Consider the following 24,553-nt stretch of genomic DNA (forward strand, 5'->3'; position numbering starts at 1 on the left):
CCCAGTTTTTGCATACACCAATATTCAATAACTTTCTTTGCCATATAATTTCTGCATCTGTTTTTCCCCAGCATCCCTGTTCTAAAGGTACCAGCACTTAAGGCGGCGAGCAATTATGGAAATGGACCTCAGCATCTCTCCATCTCTCCCACTCTGAACAGACGAGGCAGCGGCGGCTTGACGGGTAATCGATGAGCGCTCTTCTAAGAGCAGCGCCGCGACCTCTGACCCCGGTAAGCCCCGCGTCTGACAGCTGACAAAAGGAGAGCTTTATTTGACTGAATTAGAAAATTGCATCATTCCATTTCGCCTCATGGACAGAAAAAAATGCAGGATGAGAGAAATACAAAGAGAGGGGTGGTGCAGAGAATGTCTGTCATTCGACAAACAAATACAAACAGAGCAGTAATCAGGACGGGAGATACAGGAAGTTATGTAAGCAGAAGTGCCGTGGTGTTGCACTTCAGGATTACTCCCTACCGCTGAACTTCATGCATTTATTTATCTGTTTTTATCTCCGATTGCTCGCACTCACTCACTGTAAACACTGAGCGTGTAATCTGCTCGGGAGATAAAACTCAACCTGTCAGAGGAGAAGAATGAGATAATTGTGTGGTACACAGGCCGGCTGTTCTGCAGTTTTCAATACAGATGTCAAAGTGAATGACAATGTGGAAAAGGAGCTTATGGCATCCGAACACAAAGCCTTATTGTCCAAACAGGGATCGTTCATCCAATCTTGATCATTCTAACTGTTTATTCTATGGTACCCTAATAAAGTACTCATTTTTGTATAGAAACTAAAAGCAAATACCGTATGACAAAAATTTTGATACTTAGTATCCATTAAAAGTTCAATGCTTTTCTTTCTTTTTTGCTATGGATGGAGCTACCACACATGCCACTTTTTCATGGAGTGCTGGTTAGAACATGTAAGAATATCTGCAAGTTGTAGTGAGTCTAGATGAAGGTTATTAGAGAAAGAGAGAGAATATTAGTCTTTTGAAGATGGATTAAAAGGAATCCCATACGAGCTTAATGTATACAACAATTAATGAATGTGAACACTCTGTCCTGACAGTAGCATGATATGTGTGCAGATTGCCGTGTACCGGACATGTTTGTTGTTTTTGGGCTCGGTGGATGGTGCAGGGTGGAGGGGAGTGTTAGAACAACAATGCAGACCACAGTGGGAGGCTGTAGTCCCCTTCCTGTGCAGTGCACGCTGGGAAGTATCAAATGCACAGACACAACCATCCTAAACAAAACAACTCTCCCTATAATTCTTAAAAGACGGTGACTGACAGCAGTGCTGCAGTGCTTATTTCTGCACAAAATTTCTGTCTCTGAGGCCTCAAAATGACCTGTGTGTAAATCTAGCCATTATGTGTTTTCACATGAGGTGGAGGCATCCTAATTTGGACCAACCAGCTGAAAGGGGCCATGTTTTCCCTCCCTTTCACTGAGTCTCTCTCGCTGCTAGTTTTTCTTAGGTTTAAAAATGTCCTGTGCAGAATGCCCTAAATAGCTGATGGACAGCCTCTAGAGAACAGGAACATAATTCATTTGGGTCAGTGTGGCTTTCGCAATCTTTATAGACATATAAGAACAAAAAGGAGATAGAAACATGAGCTGAGATAGGAAGTCAGATTTGTCTTTATGAATGAAGAAATGTGAGAAACGGACATGGGACATTCAATTGGCTAAAGATAAAGTGAGTTTTTGTTGTAGCCTACACACACAGCTTACAATACAAAAAGGTTTTGTAATAGATAAAGAGATACTATTAAGGATTTAACAAAAAAAGTATGCCACAGACTCTGTACTGCAGACATGAGGTCGGGTGAGCTCTCAGTGAAGGTGAGAAACCAGCTCTGAATTCACCCGGATCAAAACTAACATGTACATCTATTTTTCATCCTCTGACCCTTTTGTGATTCAGAATATTCTTTACAACTCTCTCTCTCTCTCTCTCTCTCTCTCATCCAGTACTCTCTGAGCTGTAACCTGATCCATCCATTTACCCTGCCAGGGGCCACCGCTCTCTCGCTTGCAATTGTGTCTTTCTGAATGTGTATGTGTGTGTGTGTGTGTGTGTGTGTGTGTGTGTGTGTGTGAATGCTGAATGATAACATGAAGACTTGCGTGAGCAAAAGTGGACCCTGACATCATTTCACAAGGACTTAAAGGCGACCGGAAAGCATTCAGCTATTAAATTGAACAAGATTTGCATTTTTATTTCTACATGCACATTAATAATACAAATGTGCATCACATCTCTTGTAGTACATCACTTGCATACTGAGAGCATTGCGCTGCTATCAAAACGTGTAGGTCAGCAGGTAAGACATACATTTGTAATTCAGCAGCACTAGATGAAGCCAACAGTGTCCGGGATGGCGCAGACAGCCTCAGAGACAGCGAGGCTGATGCATGTCTGTCTGAGAGCCAGTGGTCCCCTTTCCTCACCAAACACTAAAACACTGAAATCTGATTACGTGTGGAGGATGAAACGGATGAGAAATGAGAGACGCCTCCACTAGCTCCTGCTGGACAGATGTGTGGGTGTGTGTGTGTGTGTGTGTGTGTGGTTGCGTGAGCTTTCTTTTCAAACCCACAATTGTGGTTTCAAAACGAGATGATGCTATATTTGGCAAACCAAAATGAAACAATGATTATTATCAATATTATTATAAATCAAAGGTTGTTGGTTCGATCCCAGCAGCCACCACCAGTGTGTCCTTGAGCAAGACACTTTACTCTATGTTGCTCCAGGGGGATTGTCCCTGTAATAAGTGCACTGTAAGTCGCTTTGGATAAAAGCGTCTGCCAAATGACTAAATGTAAATGTAAATATTAAAACTCAACAACTACAGTACAAAAAGTGAATTGTATTTAAGGATTTGTTCATAAAAAAATGTCTGCGGGTGTAATCTAAAATAAAGTTGGGTGAACATGTAAATCATCATAGTGCAGTTATTTGGTGATATATAAAAAAGCAAAGCAATGTAATTCATTGGTAATGTTTCTTACATTCAAAGGCGAAAACACGTGTCTGACTAAGTAAAAATATCAGGCATTCTTTCTTTTTGCCAGTTAGAGCGCACAGTCAATTTGAGGGAAAGATTCTCGCAAATCGCATTTTATCCGATGCATTTGGACTGCTGTACGTCCCTAATTCAGCGCGAACTGTATTAAACTAAATGTAGTGTTAATACCGCATTTGCAAAGACTGTGTGTGTGTGCGTGTCTGGGTGCATAAAGAGAGTGAAATAGAGCGATTGTGTGTGTATAAAGAGAGCTGGTGTCCGCTACAAGATGAAAGTCCATTGACGTTTTAAAGCAGCTTCGACCTCTGCCTGCATCTGGCTGTCAATCACTGTTACCTTCAGTCCCCTGAGGCAGATTGCCTGGCCCCAAGAAAAAAAGAAGAGGAGGAAAGAGAGAGAGAAAGAAAGAAACATCAGGAAAACAACAGGGAGGAAGCTCCAGGCCAGTTCAGTGAAGCCATCAACACCTTAGGCTGCATAATCATCTGCTACTCAGCAACTCTGCTGGCCTACAACACACATCCGCTGTGCACTACACTACCCACAATCCTCTGCCCTAAGGCCCAAATATACAGTACGTCAATCAAATTGTTGAGTATTGACTGTGTGCTTCCAGAAACAGCAACAGCTCCACTACTTGTCTCTGCGCTTGTGTTTGTATAGACTCACAATGGAAACGCTGATTTAAGGTGTATTGATGGGGAAAGATAATGATTAGTATTAATGATAGACCCCTCAGCAACCTTACTGACCCAATACAGCTACTGCAGTCACAGTGACACACTGACAAACTCCTTCATTTCCCTCATTAAGGTTTTTTTTAGTATATTGCCCCACGGTTAGCAAAAACAGAGCTGTAACACTTAACAATAAGGTTGTATTTTGTTAGTATTAGTAAATGCATTAACTAACATGAACTACCAATAAGAAATATATCTTATCTGCATGTATTAATCCTCTTTAATATTAGTAATGTCACTACATTATTAATGTTAGTTCATGGTGCCTAAACTAATCTTAACGTATGATTTTAATAATGTTTTAATAAATACTGAAATTAACATGAACTATGATTATTAATAAATGCTGTAGAAGTATTGTTCATTGTTAATTCATGTTAGCTAATAATTCTTAACAAATGAAAATTTATAATATTAAGGAAATAGCTCATAAAAAATCAAAATAAGATGAATGTGGTAACACTTTTCTACAGAATAACTTAAATTTTGGAAACTTCATTTTGGTTTGTTTTTCACACTAAACTTCAGGATTGAAGTGCACAAATCATAATCCCATTCACAGTTAATGCATAGGAAAAGCCACCAGAAAATTCTGTCTAACATCTTCCATTGTGTTTCATAAAAAATGAAGTAATACATGATTGGAAAGACATTAAGGTAAACTAGGAGAGACTTCTTTCTTCCTTTAATGGCTTCCAATCCAGATTAAATTCATGGAACGTAGCACACAGTTCAGATATACATTTGTGTTGGTCAGACCTCATGTAGAGTTTAGTAATTAGAGTAGCAGACATGAAGCATAATGTAGCCAGTCTCAGACAGTACAAACAAGAGTAACGGTATTCATTTCCAGGTGGCCGCAATCTGAGGCACACACAGACTCGCGCTCTCCGGTCCAACAGCAGAACAGCACGTTCAGTGGTAAACATATATTTGAGCCGTGTCCGTCTCTGTAAAGGCTTGGTATTCAGCGTGACACTAATGATACGCACTCACATATGTGCAAGCAAACACCGATTTAAACAGGCGTACAAAGTTGTCCATTGAGTTTTGAGCATTTGCTGGGAGGGGATTAAACGTATCCTCTCACGCAAGCAGTGCGGGAGGGGCTTCCGAACAAGTGATGAGGTAACTGTTACCTTCGCTGAATGAAAACGTGTAGCAAGGTATTGACAAAAGTGTGAAGAAATGAACAGGCTAAAATGAGAAAGAGAGAGACCAACGGGTGACAGGAGAAATGACAGTGTGGGTGATCTTCATGCAAAGTAAGAGAACAGGGCTATGAGAAAGGGTAAAAAGAGACACATCTGTGCTTGACTTGCCCCAGGGCATGTTTGTTCCCTATTGACACCTTTTAAGCACACACACTTCCAATGTTATATGTTTCAGTAATAGCGGAACTTTTTAACAATAAACTATAATCACTAAACAATAAAATGCTCAACGGTTGCAAAATCTCTCTTTCACACTTTGTAACACCAACCTGCGTGCGTTTTGGTGGTGCACGTTTAAATCTACGTAGCATCTAAAATGCAGTATTTGTTTCCAAAAATATAATGAAAGTAGAGAAACCCAGGCCTGCCAGTAAACTAAATTAGCATCTAATGCAAATGAGCAGGGTGCTTAATGGTGGAACAGGTGCAGGCAGGGCCCCTAAATGAGATAAATGAATAAAACATCCCTGGGCACGCCTGTGAAAGCTGACACAAAGTCAATGGCATGAATTATTCAGCAGGCAGCCGAGGCTGCGCGCTGCTGACCTCTCACCACAGGAAGTGCATCCCAAACACAACAAACCACAACAATGGACTTCAGACGAGGGGGTTCCCTCTGTGCGCAAATACATATACACCCACCGAGCGGAACACAATGCTATATATAGATCTATGAATCTGGATTGGCCTCACCATATGGACTAGATCAACCAACGTTGAATTTGTAGGTAACTAACTCATTGCAGTATATGCATTCAGGAAGCTTGAGCGTGTTGGATGAGCCACCACGCATTCAGGGATTCATTGTACACGTAATTCTGAAAAATGTAAGCTTATGGATTTGGGGTGATCACTTGTTCGTGTCTGTGTGTGTGTGTGTGTGTGTGTGTGTTGACAAGAACTAATAGGATTAGTGGAGTCCCTCAGTGTCCCTGCGTGAGAGCATCCAGTGGAAAGAGGCAAAGAGGGGATGTTTTCCCAGCATGCTCCTACCAAGGGAATCAGAGGCTGCTCCGGGCAGTCTTCGACAGTGACAAATTTAAGTTCCCACAAAAGTGAATTTCATCATTTTTAAGCCATATGTTGTTCCACACCATAATGACTACTATACCTATTTTCTGCAGAATTGACATGCTTTTGGTTTTACTTAAATATTTCAAGTAAATGGCAGAAATGAGATGAATGAGAACAATGTTAAGACTATAGTAAAGACTCTAATACAAGCCTGTGGCAACAGTTTAATTTTACTGTATGAAGAACAACAGAATTAAAAATTGATGGTAATAAATACGATAAATAATGATAATAAATAATAAAAATCTCTTTAAGAAAACAATAACAAGTGATTGGGCGAGGAGATAAAGAGAGAAGAGAGAGAGGCTGTTGCTGCAGAACTGACAGGAAGCCAGCCTGAATCTGCGATGACATCACCTTCCCCGGGAGGAGCACTTCCTCTCTGACATTCCTCAATCAACACACACACACTCGCAAGGAAATGGCATACATCAACAATACCCTCCTAATAAACGCACACAATCGCACACGCCTTCTTACCCACAGATGCTTGAACGAACATTTGCTCCTGTGTCACCAGCAACGTGAAAATAAGAAAGTTACGATTTGATTGGAGAATCTGTCCTCTCTGCCTTTCTCATATGGTGTACATCTTCTGAGACAGCATTGAGTGGTTAATGAGTCGTTCTGTGGGTCAGATCGCTGTCTAAAGTGTGTGAAGTGGATCAGTGATCTGGCTGATCTGTGCCTCTTATCTATAAGAGCAGAGAACAGAATTCTCTGCCAGGCTTTCCAGCACTACCCTGAAGCGACGATCAGCCTTCCCAGGGACTACAACCTCATCCACGGTGTATAAACAACATGCTTGACAACCAGGAGAGTATGGAGGACATCAGAGAGATTTGCTGTGGGGTTTATAACTTTTATGTAACCAGGTTTGTGTAGATTCTAGGTGTGTGTAAGGCAAGAAAAATGGCGGGTCTGTATAAATATAGGAAAATAAAGAATAATAAAGAAATAAAGTTGGAAAGGGAAGGAAAGAACACATACACAAGACCACACACACACAGGCACGGGCGAATGGAGAGGAGTGCATGCTCTTCTTTGGGAGCCATCCAGGCGGATGATAGGATTGTTGACAGTGAGCTGCATATCTTTAACCCTGTATTAACTCGGAACAGCAGATCTTGGCCTTTTATTATTCCTGCACCGTTTGGGCTTAAGTAGGCCACACATATACATCTATACACATACTGACTCACAAACACTCATGCACACACACGAACACACTCCAGAAGACATTTTCACTGCACTGAAGCACATCACCTTTCAACAGCTGTGACAGCCCAGCCTGGAGAATCACGCACACAACACACACAGACATTTTTTGATTCTAGACACAAACACTTTCCTCATCTCATTTAAAGTAAAGAACTCGCCAGCTGACAGAAAAAAAATATTTAAACGTTTATCACAAATGCTCTTGTTCATTATATTACTGTGTTTTAATCGCACACACACACACACACACACACACACACAGGCGCACACTGGGCTCTCCACAGTCTCTCAGTCTTTAATTGCCACACAATAGGGCTACAGACTGGACAGGATTATGTTAACAATGGGAACCCCAGCCTGTTAAGATCATTCTCCAGCCACCGATTCAGAGAACAGCTTTTGTGAAATAGAGCCCTCTAATCCACTAATTCAAACATACTGCAGAAATACAGCGTTGCCTCTCGTTTTCTCACAACTCGGAGAAAAGTTTAATTGCTCAAATGCTGCGCTTTCTCAACACGGGAGACCTAATGAGGTTCTCGGTTATGTTTTGTTTTCAAGTATCAACTTTCTCTTAAATGTTGCTCCTTAAACTAGATACATGTCGATACACAAGAAGAACATAGAGATATACTTATTGATGTTAACAGACCTTTGATAACATGACAAATCTGAGCAGTGTGTTACACTGTTGATATCTCTTTTGAAACTCTAGATCAGCATGATCATCTTTCTCTAAGGAAACAAATTTTGTGACTTCGCTTTACACGCTTTACACAATCGGATACATGGGACTTTGAGGTGGGTTTGACTTCCAAGGAGCTCACATAAACATGAATAGCATACATTGAATACACAACATTTTAAAGGGGTGGATCAAACCCAAATATGACAATTGTCATCATTTACTCACACTTTTTTCATTTCCAAAGTGCATGACTTTCTTTCTTTCTTCCTTCGAACACATGTTGGTAACTGAACAACGGTGTGTATGGACACAAAAACAATGGACTTGCAACCATCGCTGTTCGTTTACCGTCATTGGTCAATATAATCTTCAATTTAAAAGGACAGGAGGTTGAGTAAACGAAGACAGAGTTTTCGGGTAACACACCTTTATAAAAAAAGGTAACTGCAAATGTGAAATAATAATTGTGCTATAATGCCCAGTAACAAAACATCTGCAGAAATGGGTGTATGAAAGCACCCTGTGAAACGCATAACTTCCTGTTCTACTTCTATCAGAGCAGAAGGTCAAATCTGGCCAAAAGTATGATGTGGAGCCAAAGACCTCCATTAAACATTCGGAAAAAGGGCATGTCAACCCAATTTTCAATCCTTTTCAGTGTTATTCCTTCATGAAGTGGATATCCAGATGTTGAAAATTACATCACAAACAAAGCCTTCCAGAGGGGTCGATGCTCAAAGCCGCAAAACTCCCACGGTTACCACGGGAACTCTGAACTCTCCGCACTCTGCAATCACTATCAGTGTTTAAGAGTATCCATGGTGATGAAGGCATCAACTGTAATGTTCCCAGGCATATAGAACGACACCTTTCCCCATTACAGTACGGCTTATTGAGCTTCAATTACTCCTGACACACACACAATGATAAGAGAAAGAAATAGAGAGAAAGAATAAAACTGGGACAGCGAGCGCTTCTAAAGGATCTGAATAAGATGAAACAGGCGGCAGGAAAAAGGAGAGCTGAAGGACTGCTATTAGATGTCAGTGGCCTTTTGTGTCCGTGTCAATAAGAGCAGATTAAAGTATTTGAAATAATCTTACTGAGGCTTTAACAGAGCTCTGAAGGGAAAAGAAAAGGAATAAAAGGAGAAGATGAGCAGTCAATCATGACACGCACACACATCTTTAAATGCAATGAGATCAGATACAGCCATCCACCATACACACCCTCTTAAAAAAGCAAGCATTCAACAAAGAAAAACTCTAGAGTAGTTTTAATTTCATGAGGGCAATTCAATTTACCCCAATATTTTCAAAACCTGTTCAACAGATCATTTGATTCTGAATTCTTTCGAGAAGTCAAACAGCGAGCCAACAGCCCAAGAGCGTTCATCTAGCTGGTAGTTAGATTTGTTCTCTTAACAATCTAATAAGGCATTGTTAGTTGCCTTTATTTGCCTGACATTCCTCTGGATTCGCTCGCGTGGCCTGTTGTGGCGTCTTATGAGAGGAACCTAATTAGGAAATCACTTTCATTAGTCTTCCAGAGAAATTAGCGCTAGCCTTGCTAATTACTGCTGTAAAAGCTAATCAGCCCTTTGAAACAAGACCACGCTAATGAGCTCTTATTTATTCAGCTAAATAACTTCAAGGGAAGGAAGACGCTGAAATCATATTTTTGATGAATTTGGGAGCGCCAGCGTCTGCGGTTGCCGTAATTGATTCTGTTCCATCTTGTGCCATGTTTGTTGGGAACTTCAGAATATCAATGCGGCCAAGAAAATATTGGTCCAAAGTAGAATTTCAGAGAACTCCTTTTAGCTTTTCCTTCATGCTACTTAAAATGCATTTTCTTATTTTGGAGAGACAAGTGACAAATAGGACTGTTAGCTATAAAGGTGTTTGATCTAAAGCACGGTGACCATACATGCCATTTTTCTTGGACACGTCCTGGCCGGGATTTCGGGTGTGTCTTCCAGAGGTCGCATTTATCCACAACAAACGTCTACGAGGTTCACATAAACATATTTTTTTTTAAATAAAATTGACATTTATTTCTCTTAAGATGTATAATCATTGTAGGTTCATTTTTATCTTGAAATATAACGGTAGCTTTCTGAACTAAAACCTGAAATAATGAACCTCGATGACGCGCAGTGGACAAATGGGACCTCCGGACAACGCACCCGAAATCCTGGCCAGGACGTGTCCCGGAGAAAATGGTCACGCTATCTAAAGACTTTCAAATGGGGGTCCGCAGACCCTCGGGGGCTGCATGAAGCTAGGGGATTTATGAAAAAGAATTAAGCAGACTGCAAAAAATCATCTTCATTCTATTCCAACAGTAAGAAACAAAAATAAATCAATTTCAATCATATACAAATATAGCTCCCTTTACACATTTTGTATATGGACTACTTGAAATCAAAAAGTTAAAAACCCTGACTAACAGCACAGCTGCTGTCTTCAACCCGAACGACAACGTTCACTAGGGAACTCGAGTTCCCGTCCAAACTGACAACCACAAACAGCAACAGTGGTGATGCGACAGGAGGATTTGAAAAAAAGATTGCAAAAATCTTTATGGGGAAAAACAATCAAAAAATATGCCAGTGATGGGCAGACTGTTTTTATGTGTGTGTGTGTTTTCGTGTGTTCGGTGGAGGTGAGGCCACGTGGCATAGTGGGGCTGCAGCTGTCTTTGAGAGCTGTGAAGCGTTCTAGCCCAGTGGAGCAGAAATGGGCGAGCCACACAGACACAGCAGCCAGGTAGAAGCCTCTTTCGTTCTGAAACACACACACTTAACACTATCGGCCCGCAAAGCTGTGGCAGACCTACAGCTGTGTTCGTCAGCACAGGTCACTGACTTATTAACACAAACAAGCAGGCGACAGCGCACCTTAAACACAAATTATCAACACTTATTAACACAATAATGTCCAGAAATGCTTTCCAGAGCGGTGTGAACACTGAGTGTTATCATTGGAGGATAAACTGATAGGAGGAAGTCAGAAATAAAATTGCCTCACGTCCCGTCATAGTGTTGACATGGTTGTATGATCTTTTAAACAAAGAGGGTAGGAGACATGCTTCACCGCACATAACGTCCCCATTAGTTTTACACGTATCACTGCTAATTATGTATAAATACATATTTCTGTACTCAAATACCCTGGTAGAGCCTCAAAACAACCTTTCACTACAACCAAACAATAACTTTATCGGATTTCGTATTCTAGCTTGCAAGTTGTTTGGGCCATTAATAGTGAATTCTTTGATTTGCAATTTTTTTATGAGCAATAGAACGTGAGGCCTGAAAACATCTTAAGAGCCTTAGTTCAGATGCTGTTAAGCAACACTTGTGGTATAGATGTGTTTAAATGTGATGATTCAAGTGCATTATCACCTCACTCAGTGATGCTAAAAGTTTACTTAGTCTTTTTATAACTTATATAAACTTATATAATCATTGTCCTTTTATAACTTCACAGCTTTTGTGGATCGAGGTCAAGGCAGACAACACATGAAATGTGACAAATAACAGCAAGACTACATAAGAACTTAACTGTTTTAATTCAATGTAGCAAATTTTTCGCCCAATATGATCCAGCACCAAAGTAGCAAATGTAATTGTAATGTAAGATTTTCCAGTTGTGAAGATACATGGTCAAATCTTAGGAACGCTTCATGCCTAACGTAACACATCACACCACTTTTAACACTTCTAGTGGATTTCGATGTGCCTCATCAGACAAACTGTTCATAGGATGTGCAAATACACATGTAGGAACTCTACAAACAAACAAAATCTAGCTCTTACCTGTCAATGATGACCGGGTCAGAGGGCGTCTCGTTACGGTTGCCACAACTCTTCTTGTCACAGCAGCGGCTAATGGAGGTGGAGGAGGCAGGAATGATGGTGAGGAGGAAGAGAAAAAGAAGAGAGTGGTTAACCTGGGCGTTACTGCACATATGTCAGCGCTCGCCTCAAACTGTGGAGAGGAGAGGTGTAGCAATTATAAAACAATCTTTCTTTCACTCCTCGAAGGCAGACATTCACTCCTGCTGTACACACAGTGAACAATATGCTGCCTCTCAGGCCGTGTTTCAGTAATTACAGCTAACAGACTGCCCGGATCAGGGACGTTACTGAAAGATTAGAGGTACAGCTGATAACCGGGTATTTAAGAGAGGAAAAGATACAGGAGGAGAGAGGGCACATAAAGGCCGATTAGTTTTAACAAAGGATGAATCTGATGAATGGTTTTGGGAATAGCATGGCTCTGAATGTATGGTCTTGGCAGAATTTGATGAGAAATGTTTGAGCTCAATTTGAAATCTTTGACTTTTGACTGCAGATCATGTTTGGCACATCTGAGCCAAGTTTGAGACGTTATGACAAGAAGTCTATTATTACTATGGTCTTTCTCTCCTCCTTGGTATCTAACATAAACATTGGTATTTAAAAACGGACATGTGATTTTTCCCAAATTCACAACATAAAATAAGACATGCAACATTTTTATTTTTGTAAAAACTGCAAAGAAGAAATAATGCTTTGGTTGCTTTAAGAAATGAACAGTAACAGAATTAGCAAAAAAGTTATGAAACACATTGCTTCTTCCGGTTCCAAAATCATATTTTTCTTTCCATTAGGTAATTGTTGGGACAGAATAAGAGAGGGCTATAAAGAGAGCTCAAGATGGAGACTAAAGCATGATCAAGTGAAGGAAGACAGCAGGGACGGAAAGCAGGAGTACATGGAGTCTTCGGTGGATGGAGTCTGGCGGTAAACAGCAGGGGGGCGGTGGGTTCAGGTTTCTCTGCACAGATGGCAAAGGGGCTTGAATGAGAGAGAGAGTAGGGCTTGAGGTGTCATGCGATAGGTGCAGTATAGATCTGTGCGAAAGGGCTCCTTTAGACCTGATGGGTAAGATAACGTGTATCAGACTTGAACCAGTCTGGCCTCTAGGACTGTTCATTCTCATACTGGTGTGGTCACTATTAGTCTAAAGAAAAATATCTTTATGCACTCACAGTTGATTATTCTAGTCTTTATCCCTCTAAATTGTACCTTTTCTCACTCTGCACTCTCTCTATCTTTCTCCTCTGAGAGCAGTCAAGTCTTTAACAATGTTCTCTCAGAACTGGGTCACACAAGAGCCCCAATGGATCATGGAAGCAAAGCATTCTGGGAAGCGAGGGGTGGGCACAGATGGATGTGACACTCCAATAACCCAATCATCAGCCAGCACCCATGGGACACGAGAACACAACCTACCCCCCACCACCCACAACCCACCCCCCCAATCAACAATATGCTAATTACTACATGCAAGCTCTGCCTTTGTTTGGGGATTTTCCCCTCTTCCTGCTCGTTCTGCTCCATCCCCTTGGACCTGCAGGGAAACCATAATCTTTAATCTCAAGCGTTTCCTCTTGCCGCAGCATTTGAAGAAATTAAATCCAAATTGCTGTATGTAATTACCAGGATGTGGCCCTCGCTGATGCCATTAAAGCTAAACTGCCCTATGCCCAACCCTTACTCAGCTCCTTTACAGTGCCCTCGGTCTGTTCAAAAATAGCCCCCTTAACCAAACAAAGTCCAAATTTCTCTCAATGTGACCACCCAGTGTACCAGTCCGGCCTTAAACAATCTGGCCAAGCTTGTGATGTTTCTTCTGCACAACACAAAGTAAACAAAACCTCCCCAATCTGTGTGCATGAGGACGTGAAATTTCATCATAAAGAGCCCAGAGTTGCTTTTGAGTGATTGTTTCTGGCCTGGCCTGTGAGGCGAGTTGTTTTGGGAAAATGCGTCTCTGTCTCGTGCTCGCAGGCCCGTGCGGCACCATATGGCTAATGGCAAAGCGTACAGCAATTAACAGACCTGATTAATGGAAAGCAGTCTAATTGCAAACTGGTAATTGTGCCGCTCTCTCAGCACAGGCTCGGTAACGCAACACACTGTGCAAGACGAAAACGGCAAGATGGAGATGGAGGTTGTTTACTCGTTTGAAATGGAACCATATCTGTTTTGGCCACTTTTTGGTGTGCAACCAAGTTAGGTTTTTTTTAGAAGAAACATCAGAAAGGAATGAAATTGTAGTACACTCTTGTTTCTCAAACTGTGCTCATATTTGTTCAGACATAAAACTCAGAGATTTTAATATGAACTTTTCTGACTAAATGCTGTCAAAATCAAATAATCTGAGCCATGCCTGCAAACTAAAGAGACAATTTTTTTAAGACTTGTACACTATAGTTCCAGAAGCACTTCCTGTTTTAGTTTATTTTTTTCAAGTCTTCAAGATGTTTGTTAGAGTAAATGTTCTTTTGGTTGTATTTTTGTTCTAATACTTGTGTAGTGTTAAAAACTGAAACAGGAAGTGGCTCTGGAACAGCATGGTTTACATCTTGCAAAATGGTCTATAGCTCTATACTCCCGCTGTACATCAAAAATATGTTTAACATATTTATTTATAAGAAACACTTATTACAAAGCTGATGCTTCAACATAACTTAGAACTCAATAAAGTCCTCTAAACTATAAAACAGCAACAACTGATCAAAAACATTTTCCTATGAGTGTAAGCCTCTTCCTGTTCCACTTCAGATATGTTCTTCAGATAGGGACTGTGTAATCCTGGAGTGGCAAATCAAAGCAGACGGCGTGAGCCTTTCTGGACACGTATGCTACTAAGTGTTTGTGTCAATACCGATCTTTAAATCAGCGAGTCTATTTTCAAACAGAGATACCAGAAGGCTGCGCATGTGTGCGAGCATGTAAAAAAAGGTAGCGAGGGGTAAATTGAAAGAGAGAGCGAACAGCCTTGGCTCGCCTGCACATATTTCATTGTCAAAACTCAAAGCAAGCTGCATTCATTAGCTGTGGAACAACAAGAGGATTCTTATTGAGTAATGAGTTTTTCCTTGTCCTAATTAACCAAGCATGAGTGGTATATTTTTAGTAGAAAACTGTTCAAATGCTCTCCACTTCAACCAAAAATAGATGAGCGCCCATCTCCACAACCCAGTTTTAAGTGCGAGGAATTTATCTTTTGATTTTAATTAAAGGTGCATGGCTCTCTCTCGCTCTCTTCCCACAGAGCAGAAAGAGGATGACCTGGATAGAGATTCAGAAGAGGAGAGAGATGAGGGTGCTCATAACTTACAGACGCCTGCGTTAAGGTGCATCCTCTGCATTCCTCATCCCTTGAAACTCAGTTTTGCATGTTTTTGTTTGGTGTGTTTGCCTAAAATAGTTGTGATTTGCTTGCTTTGTGTGGTAGTTTGTTTCAAGTGGAAATAAAACAAGAACCATCAGTCACTAAACAATCAGTCTTTAAAACGTGAAAATTTGCCTAATTAGCTTAGCACAAGTCATTCACAAATGAGATAATTTTTTGATAATTCTATATTTTAATTGTTTGATAATTCTATATTTTAATTGTTTAATTAGATTTTATGCTGAGAACAATCTAGAAAACCTCATAAATGTCTTGTAAACTTTCAGGAAAATATCAACAATGTCTTGACACCAAAATCAATATTCACAATATTTCAAGACTAGATTTTCTAGACGGACAAATCATGTAAGCTATGTTATTTACATTATCCTCTTACAAAACTAAACAACTGTCTTATTTAGATATGTCTATTTTTATTTGTCCCCAAAATTAAAACGAAACAAACTGAGACAAAGTTGATTGTCAATCGAAACCTCACCGAGTCTCATGACAGGGTATGACAGAGCAACCTCTGTGCAACACAAACGTCCTCTGGGAAGCCAAGCTTTGATTTCTAAAGCCACGCCACAGTCTGGTAAAAAACAACAGCACTCTGATAGGATACAGACTGGCGTAACTTTATCAGGATCCCATTTGGGCTGGTGAAAAACGATCTGGGAGTGTCTTGTGTAACCGTGCATTACAAAGCTCTGACGCTGACCTGATATAAACGTACCGCATCTCTCTCAAATCGATGTAAACTGCTCAGACCGCTTAAGACTGACAAGTATGACAAATTAAAGAATAATGACGTGATCTTTCGGCGATTTTTTAATAATGCTAATCTATCCCTTCCTTAAGGTATGATTCACAACAGCGCTTTCACTTAGAGCGCCACAGCTGTGTGTTTGTAAGGGAAGCCATGAGCAGCTTAGCAGAAAGCTCAGCCCTGTCAGACTAGTGCTGGATCCAGAGGCCCGGAGTCTTGCCAAGACCAGAGCGAAGCCAAAGTAAAGCCCTCATAGTAAGCCGACAGGGTTGGGAAACGTGAGGAGGCACTCGGGTTCAAGAGCCTGATTGTGTAATAGTGAAGGAGGCATATTTTGGCTGCGACGGTGTACGTTTATGTCTCACCTGCACATGATCTCGTGCGTCAGCAACACCCGGCACATCTCTGGGTTCTTGTCTTGACCTTCATAGATAATAGCCTGGTGGACAAAAAAACAGTAATAGTTAGGGAAAATTGATAAATGGCACTTTTCATTGTGGTCTAAGTGATTGTTTTGTAATGTGCGTGCACAGATTTCCATGACTAACTGGGCGTTTGTATCTGACAATGAAAACAATTTAATGTTGAAACAAAAGCATCACATGAAACACTGTGCTAAATGCAAACCACATCTATCTAAAGTCTTGCGCTTTCTTCGCAGACACACAACAGCAACACTCATAGATGGTTAACGTGACCCTTTATCGTCTTGTAGACGCCAGGTTTTGATAGTCGATTGCAGCCTGTTTTGTCTCAGAACGCAGTTTAGCTTCACTGTACACACTCTTCTCTAGATTTTGTGCATTATTTCAGCCAATCAATCATTCAATCAATCAATCAATCACGACTGCCCAGTGCATTGTGGGAAGGCATCCATGTGGGGGGTGATCCATTCCTAGCTCAGCCAGGCTCGAAGTAGGTCATTTAATGCCCACTTACCTGCAGCAATGGAAAACCATCCCATCCAAAAACACTAAAAGTGATGGAAATCATTTCCTCCGAGGCCTTCAAACATCCTACTTTCACATCATTGTGACAGAGCAGCCTCTAACTGGCAACTCATTTCATCCCTATTTGTTATCCTGTTTCAGATTTGACGCCAGCTAACTTGACTCTATGTGCATTGTAATGTTTTGGCAGCGTGCGACTCCGTCATTTGTTGCTCTTTGGTTTAATTAAAAGCAGACGTAGGGAATCAAAAGAGCTGTGTGCGATGTGTATCAGACTGTGCGTATTGTACTGTCTTCTTATGTCATACCGGGCCACCCTTGCACCATTGCCCGCCCTTCACAGGCATCTGGAGCTCAGATATTGAGTAACAAAGATTTTGTTGTTCAGCTAAATGCTCTTTATGATAAAAGAAGACTTTCTGAGAAAAAAACAGAAAGCAGAAAAGACAGAAAAATGAGACCTGAGCGATAAACAGAAAAGTATTGAATGCGTGCCAGAAGAATAATGTTTTCGTGTGTGTGGGCAGTTGTTTAAATGTCCTATAAATAGAGTAAAATGATGACTTGTGGATGATGTGGTCCTATGTGATGTATAAGAGGTCCATATATGTGTGTGTGCCATAAGCCTCTGTCTGCGAGCGTCTGACTCTGTGCATGTGTATGCATTCACGCATGTATTTGTGCATTAGCATGTGTGTGTTTATGTGTGCAGCAAGCAGTGGGGCTGCCAGACTGGAGCATAGTGAGCCATCTGGCCTAGCGAACACTTCATCCAGAAACCTCAGCTTTGTTTCCATCCTCCAATTCCACACAAGATGTCCCCCACAGCAGTGAATCAGTGACTCTTCTCAAAACATACACACGCTGCAGCCTATTAACACGCTGCTCTCTGTCTCACACACACTTAAACGGCAAAACACAATTGCTATAGATCAATCTCTCTCTCTGATCGCACACATGTCAATGCCACCCATGGCACTGAGAAACAGTTCTAATGAGAAACTGTTTTGGTCACAAGTGCACCTTTTTCCAATAACATAAATACATTTGTTTGAACACAAGTTTTATAAGAAACAATCACTAGCTCAAAGAAGCTAGAGAAAAGTCCGCACATGACGATTTTAACTTCCTGTCATTGCTTTAGCTAGAGGACATTGGTGATCGGGGACATTTGTTTGTTTGGCTTCACATTGCGGAAATGAGGGTCAAGGTCCTCTAAAAGCGCGCTAGCATGCATCAATGTCTAGATCCTAGATCCTCGACCTGCAGGGTTTCTGAGAGGAAGAGAGAAGCAGTTCGGGCCACACAATAACGTCCTCTGCACCACACATTCATTTCATATATAAGACCGGCTATTTATCACACAGAACCCCTGCATACAGACTCCATGTGGAGAACAGTACATAAGCGCCTAGAAAAACTCTTGAGAACAGTTTGTCAAGTTCGCCTCAGAGGCAAAGCTATAGTTGTGTATCATATAGTTGTGTATCATAAGCCTCACTAGGTCACTCTTAAAGTAACCCCTGACTTCACTTCCTGTTGTATCCAATGCGAAAGAACTGACAGTCCTTGCATTATGATCAACAGTAGCAGTGAATGATTTGGCCACACATATGCACAAAGACACCTTTTCAATGGAGATTGTGATCTTTATGGCCTCAAATCTTATGTGTGTAAATATTTGTAAATGAGCAGCGTTAAGCCTTTACGTGGCCTGGCACAAAGCGACCATTCATATTCTATCTGACATCATCAGCGTCTCCAAACAGCTCCTGATTGCAGGAAATATCTAATATAAGAGATTTGTGTCACTTTGTTGCATGTTGTATACTTAGGGGAAGTGTTTTTGGCATGTTAACACAAACACAACCTATTCCGCAATTAATGGGAAAAACACGTGCGCAGTTCAGGGACAGACCTGAGGCGAACAGGCGAGACCTCCCTCTTTCCCGCACAAATTTATTTAGGAATCCGCCTGAAGCTTAGCTGTGAAAACACACGCAAAGCAACAGGCGAGCTGCAGCCCGGGTTACCTGCCAGCTCCAGCCCGGCACTTTCTGAACAAAGTGCTCCTTAAGGAGTGCCACGGAGCCCATGAAACATGCATGGCACGGTGCACTGAGGTGTGTGTGAGGCATTCATTAGGCCTTTTAATGCATATTTTATATCGCACAAACTGCTCCTCATATCTGGTTTGAGAGCCGCCAGTGATGCTGTAAACTGACAGCCGCATCCGAGGCATGTAAACAATGCACTGTAAATACATGAAAACACATTTCCCTCTTTGTTACCATCATGCTAGCGTGTCGGCGCAGTGTGTGTGCGCATTTAGCCTGCGTGTATGATTTGCTTTTGTTCTCTGCATAAGCTGTTGAGGGAAACAGTTGGATAGAAGGATAAAGTGACGGTGAGAGAGAGTCAGAGAGAGAGAGTCCTTTACTACAGTCTCTTCATCAGATCTGTCACAAGCTCATGCGTTGATCACAGACACGGCCTGTCAGCTTGACACTTTGCTCCATCTCCTCTCGCGTCTCTACACCCGCTCCAACTGTTCCCACAGGCGAAATGAGAGAGCATATATGGATATATCGCATGTCAGAGCTCTGAATGTTTGCACAGGGATCTTCCCAGAGGAAATGTTTTTTTACTGCTCAGATGTTTCTCTCGCCAAGCTCACTTAAAGTTCTTTTTACTTTTCCTTAATATTTTATATATTCACGTTTCTTCAAAATTACTTCAGGATTAAATTACATAGATACAAATAAGACAATATGGCTAGTGTATAGACTTGTGAAGCCGTTCATATTGAAATCTATGACTTTCTAATGAAGAATTTGGGATGTTGGCAAATGCGAGCACAGTTTGTGACATTGTTGTGATCTCTTCTGCAGCTCTGGTGGAGACACCTGTGAGTTCACTTTGGTTTCCTCAGGAGAAACAACTGGGATTTTCCTCAAATTTAAAGGGACAGTTCAGCCAAAAATAAACATTCTGTCTTCATTAACTCACCCTCGAGTTGTTCCAAATCTGTATATACTTCTTTGCTCTCATGAACACAGAGAAAGATATTTGAAAGATTGCTTCTAACCAAACGGTTCTTGGCCACTATTGACTACCATAGCCCCATAGTCCTAGAACTCGAGGGTGAGTTTGCTTTCCTAAATTCTTCAAAATATATTTTTTGTTTGTTCAACAAAATACAAAACAATTTTCCTAGTATGGTAGTCAATGGCCAATGGTGGCTAAGAGTGTTTGGTTCAATCATTCTTCCAAATAGCGTTTTATGTGTTAATCAAAATACAGATTTGGAACAACTTAATGGTGAGTAAATGAAGAAAGAATTTGGTCAGAAATGTATTATTTTTGGAGCAGAATGTACAGATTGCATGCTCTAAAATACAGTGCCGTAAAAGTCGAACAGTTCAAAATATAACAAATTAATTGGCTCTAAAATCTTATAAAAATGCTTTAAATCTGAAGTGATTTTTTTTACTAGCAATAAAAGATTTATTTTATATTATCATTTAAATAACTTTTACGCATAATATAATAAACCCTTTGATTTAAGTCTCTTTATTTAATCTCATTACTGAAATAATACTAACATTCAACAGATACATATTTTTTCCTTCCTAAAAAGATACAGTTAAACTGACTTTTTTATGTAAACTATTTATTTAGAAGCAAAGTTGTCCCTTGGAGCTATAGCCTCAGATCTCTTGCCGTCTCTAATAGCCGTACATGTGTGCAGCAGCTCTCGGTAGCTAACTGTGTGGTCAGGCAACTGGACTTCACCGCTGTGCTAAGTGCTAAAGAGAAGTGTGTGTTGAACAGCTCTATAAACCTGCTCATCAGCTCTCCCGCCCACCTCTGCCAAAGCCAGCACATGCTGAGTGGAGAGGCGCTCTGTAGCCTCTCTGTACAGAGTTATGGGGCTTTAATGGGAAATCTTAAACACATTGCGAGTCCTCCTCAGCATACAGTATGTAGGCCGACTGCTCACCGCAGAGTGGTTTTGGACCGGGTTTGAAAGGCATTTAAAGACCAGCTTACACTCTGTCATAACCTAAGCCATGTTTCACGCTGACATGGAAGAGAAAAAAATGCCGCAGTCAAAACGACAACAAGAGCAGAGAGCATGAAGAGCGGCCCGGTGCCAGACAAAAGGCCCCAGAGCCAGTTTGTCTTCGTGACATGAATAGAAGAGGTATTGTATGTAAATGTGGTAACTGGAAAACTGGAAAAAAGGATTCTGGGAAATGTAGTGAAAGAATGCTTTTGTTGTTTCTAAGTTTAACTCCTATAAAAAGTACTATGGTATTGTCATGGTTTCTCAGACACGAAAAAAGTGGAATTATCGTGGTTTTTAGACATGACCACTTTAATATTATATTCATTGAAATGCCTAAGATTACTATGGTATATAAATATGATAATCATAAACTACTTTCAAAAATATTATACCATGGTACCACCAGTGTACTTATTTTAAGCGGAAAGTGCCAGGATAATCCACTTGGCTGCCAATGTCTAATGCACACACACACATACGTCTCGCTCGCTGCCACCACATCATTAACAGGTATGGCAGGGCTGTTTGCCACAGAAATAGCCTGTAAATCAGTCAGTAATATATGTGCACGTGGGAGACAACCCCGGGGAGATAAACGGCTTTTTATTGAGACACTCGGTGAAAGGCTGAGCCAGGGCCAGTCCCCCTGGCCACTGTATTTACCTCAGGGGTGTCAGAGAACAGTCTCTCCCTCAGCGCAACGCTCCAGCCTTTCACCCACATACATAAATCTGTCCCGCTACACACCCGCCAAACCGCTGAGCCGCGTGAGGAGGAAAACTAGCAGCAAAGCCATGATTTTCACACATAAACATTCATGCAAAAATGATTAAAATTAAAAAGCATTACACCGCAAACAAATCACCCAATACAGAGGGTGATAGAGCAAAGACCTGCTGCTGCAGAGCAATTTGTGACAAAAATAATGATTTATGCCAGGAACACGTTTTTAGTGGTTATATGAAAATAATAATAATAATAAGACTGTAAACGTTACATTTGAATGCATTTCTTTAATCGTCTTTTTTAAAATATACACTACAATTTATTAAAAAACATAATCTGACTATTAGCATAAAAAGAATATAATCTATATTTATTGTAAAGAAATACTCTATTAATAGTCAAAATACAACCCCTTATTAAAGTCATCGCCAGACACAAGTTTTAGTATTTTTCTCTCCGCCCACCCCGAGCAGATTCTCTTAACACACACATGATGAGGCAAAACAGTATCAATAGGGTAGAACAATAGGCAAAGCATGCTGGCGTGTTTAAATCACATGATGTACTAAGTGATAGTGGGCTCATCCAGTCTGTCACAGAGATGACACTGCACATCGCCTGATATCTATACACACTTCACCCTGTTCCCACAGTCTGGTAATACACACATATACACTTGTGTGTGCACACTGTTAAACAGCATAACTATTCAAAAAGCTAATGAGATACCATTTTTATTTACAAAATTAGCTCAAATTTAAGTTGTCTCAATATTCATCTAAATACAAATTTTGATATTTTCGATTTTCCTTCTGTTAATAATCTATGATATTATTATCTTTTATCCTTAATCCCTCTTCTATAATATTTAGTTAATTTGTATCTGAATAAATTTATTTTCAAATTTAAAGTCTAGTTTTTTGACTCTCAGCTGTTATCGGCTTTCAGATACTTCTCTGCTCTGTCTTTGAAACACAACATTTGGAGAGAGATTAAGAAAGAATTCTGAGAAAAGAGTGTGAACGAGTGAATAAGGAAAGGAGAAAAGGAAAACAACTTCTGTTCCCATCATTGGGTAAAAAAGAGCACAATATACAGGATTCGGAGAGGTTGATCTTTTTGTCCTTTCTGCAAAGTTTTCCTTTTAGGTTAAAGCTCAAAGCCTGCACTGTTAGCTAATGATAAGTAAACTATAATGATCTATTTACATGTCTGTGCTTAAGTCTCCATAACAAATATTTCTTCCCACAACACATTATATATAGAACAAATAAGTTTGAACCAAAAATATGCAAATAATACAAAATCCCCTGTGACTGGCAATAAACCTGGGTTATAAAAATTCAATTTGTCCTTTCTCTCTCAATCTCACGTCACACATATGCTCATAAATACATGCAAACACCCAGTCATCTTAAATGATGTCCCAGAGAGAGGATGTCATATTTAGACACCGATCCTCGTGCCCCTGGGGCATTCTGTAGTGTAACCCCAAACACACCGGGGTGCACAACACATGCACACATTTACTCTCGCTTAGTGCAAATCACACACAGATCATCTCACAATAAACACCAGTGCCACCAGCAGACCATGGAGCTTTTTAAAGAAAGTCCTACCTGCTTTGTCATGGAGTCAATCAGGCGTACGTAAAAATCCTGTTCTGTTCTGATGCCTGGAGAGGAGAGAGGAAAAAGCTTTTTAACTTAAAAAGCGCAGGTCACACACTAATAACACAATTTTGGACCAGATATGAATTTTACAGGTATACATGTACCATGCCTTATAGCAAGGGCTTAATACTAGATGCCAATGTGGTCAACTTGGATTAAAATATCTAACCCTTTACTGACAGTGTAAAAGGATACATTTAGACACTCAAACACACAGACACACATATGAGAAAATAAAATAAAAAAATAAAATAATGTGATTTTAATTTGATTTTTTAAGAGAATAATTATGCTGCTATTGGATAAATTTATTTGCAACATGTTTTAATAAATAGGTTTATACGAAGATGAGAGACTAACGCACACAAAACTTTCAATGAGCGTCTTACTACATTAAGAGACAGAAAAGAGTGAACAATGATAATGGTCAGGCCATTAGCTTCCATCAAAAATGAAGTGCATATTTCTGCTACACGCATAACCGGAAAAGTGCACTAATAGAGATCGTTTTTGGTGTTTCATTAATGTTTGTAGTTAATACAGCACGACATTGCTGAAATTTGATCTCTTCCGCTATAAAAAATGAAGCTATATGATGTCATAAAACAGTAGCTAAAATATACTATGACTAGGACTTCTACTAAGCAATCTTTATATCCATAACAAATAATAACAATACTAATAAGTATAAATATAATTATTATAATAATAGTTTTCATTTGCTGTCAGTCTCTTTCTTTCATTCAAATGCATGTGTAGGCTAAAATCCCCGATGTGTTTATGCAAAGTCCAGTCTTAGATGAATGCGATCTCTCTTACCGTTGCTATAAAGAAGCTGCAATCTGTAATGGATCCCATTGTTTGTCTTTTCCCCGGTAGTTTCCTGCAAAGAGAATTGTGAAGGTAAGCAAGAAATGACAATTTGACTATTTCTGACTGTGCGTGGTCATTTGACAAAGTCAAAAAAGCAGTCCGTAAGCAAGTATACTATAAACGACTTAAAATACAGCAATTTTGGGAGTAAGGGCATGAATCAGTAAACAAACACCCACATCGTCTGAAAAAACGTTTTGCGTAATTTGCTGAATTAGACAATAATTCAATAACAACGTGCACGGGGAGTGAACAAAATGCTAAATAAAAA

The 24,553-nt window shown here is 40.3% G+C and overlaps 1 protein-coding gene across 3 annotated transcripts in view; it reads right to left on the reverse strand.

Moving 5' to 3' along the window:
- The window catches only part of ebf1a (EBF transcription factor 1a), a 107,617-nt gene that overhangs the window by 81,098 nt on the left and 1,966 nt on the right, over positions 1-24,553 (reverse strand). For all 3 annotated transcript variants that reach the window (XM_056769502.1, XM_056769501.1, XM_056769500.1), the window contains exons 3-6: positions 24,229-24,292; positions 23,356-23,411; positions 16,354-16,427; positions 11,811-11,879 (exon numbers count right to left, since the gene is read on the reverse strand). In XM_056769502.1, the coding sequence (XP_056625480.1) occupies positions 11,811-11,879; positions 16,354-16,427; positions 23,356-23,411; positions 24,229-24,292 (263 nt within the window). The remainder of the gene's footprint in view (positions 1-11,810; positions 11,880-16,353; positions 16,428-23,355; positions 23,412-24,228; positions 24,293-24,553) is intronic.

This window comes from Triplophysa dalaica, chromosome 16 (genome assembly GCF_015846415.1).
Source record: "Triplophysa dalaica isolate WHDGS20190420 chromosome 16, ASM1584641v1, whole genome shotgun sequence".
NCBI classification, from domain to species: Eukaryota; Metazoa; Chordata; class Actinopteri; order Cypriniformes; family Nemacheilidae; genus Triplophysa; species Triplophysa dalaica.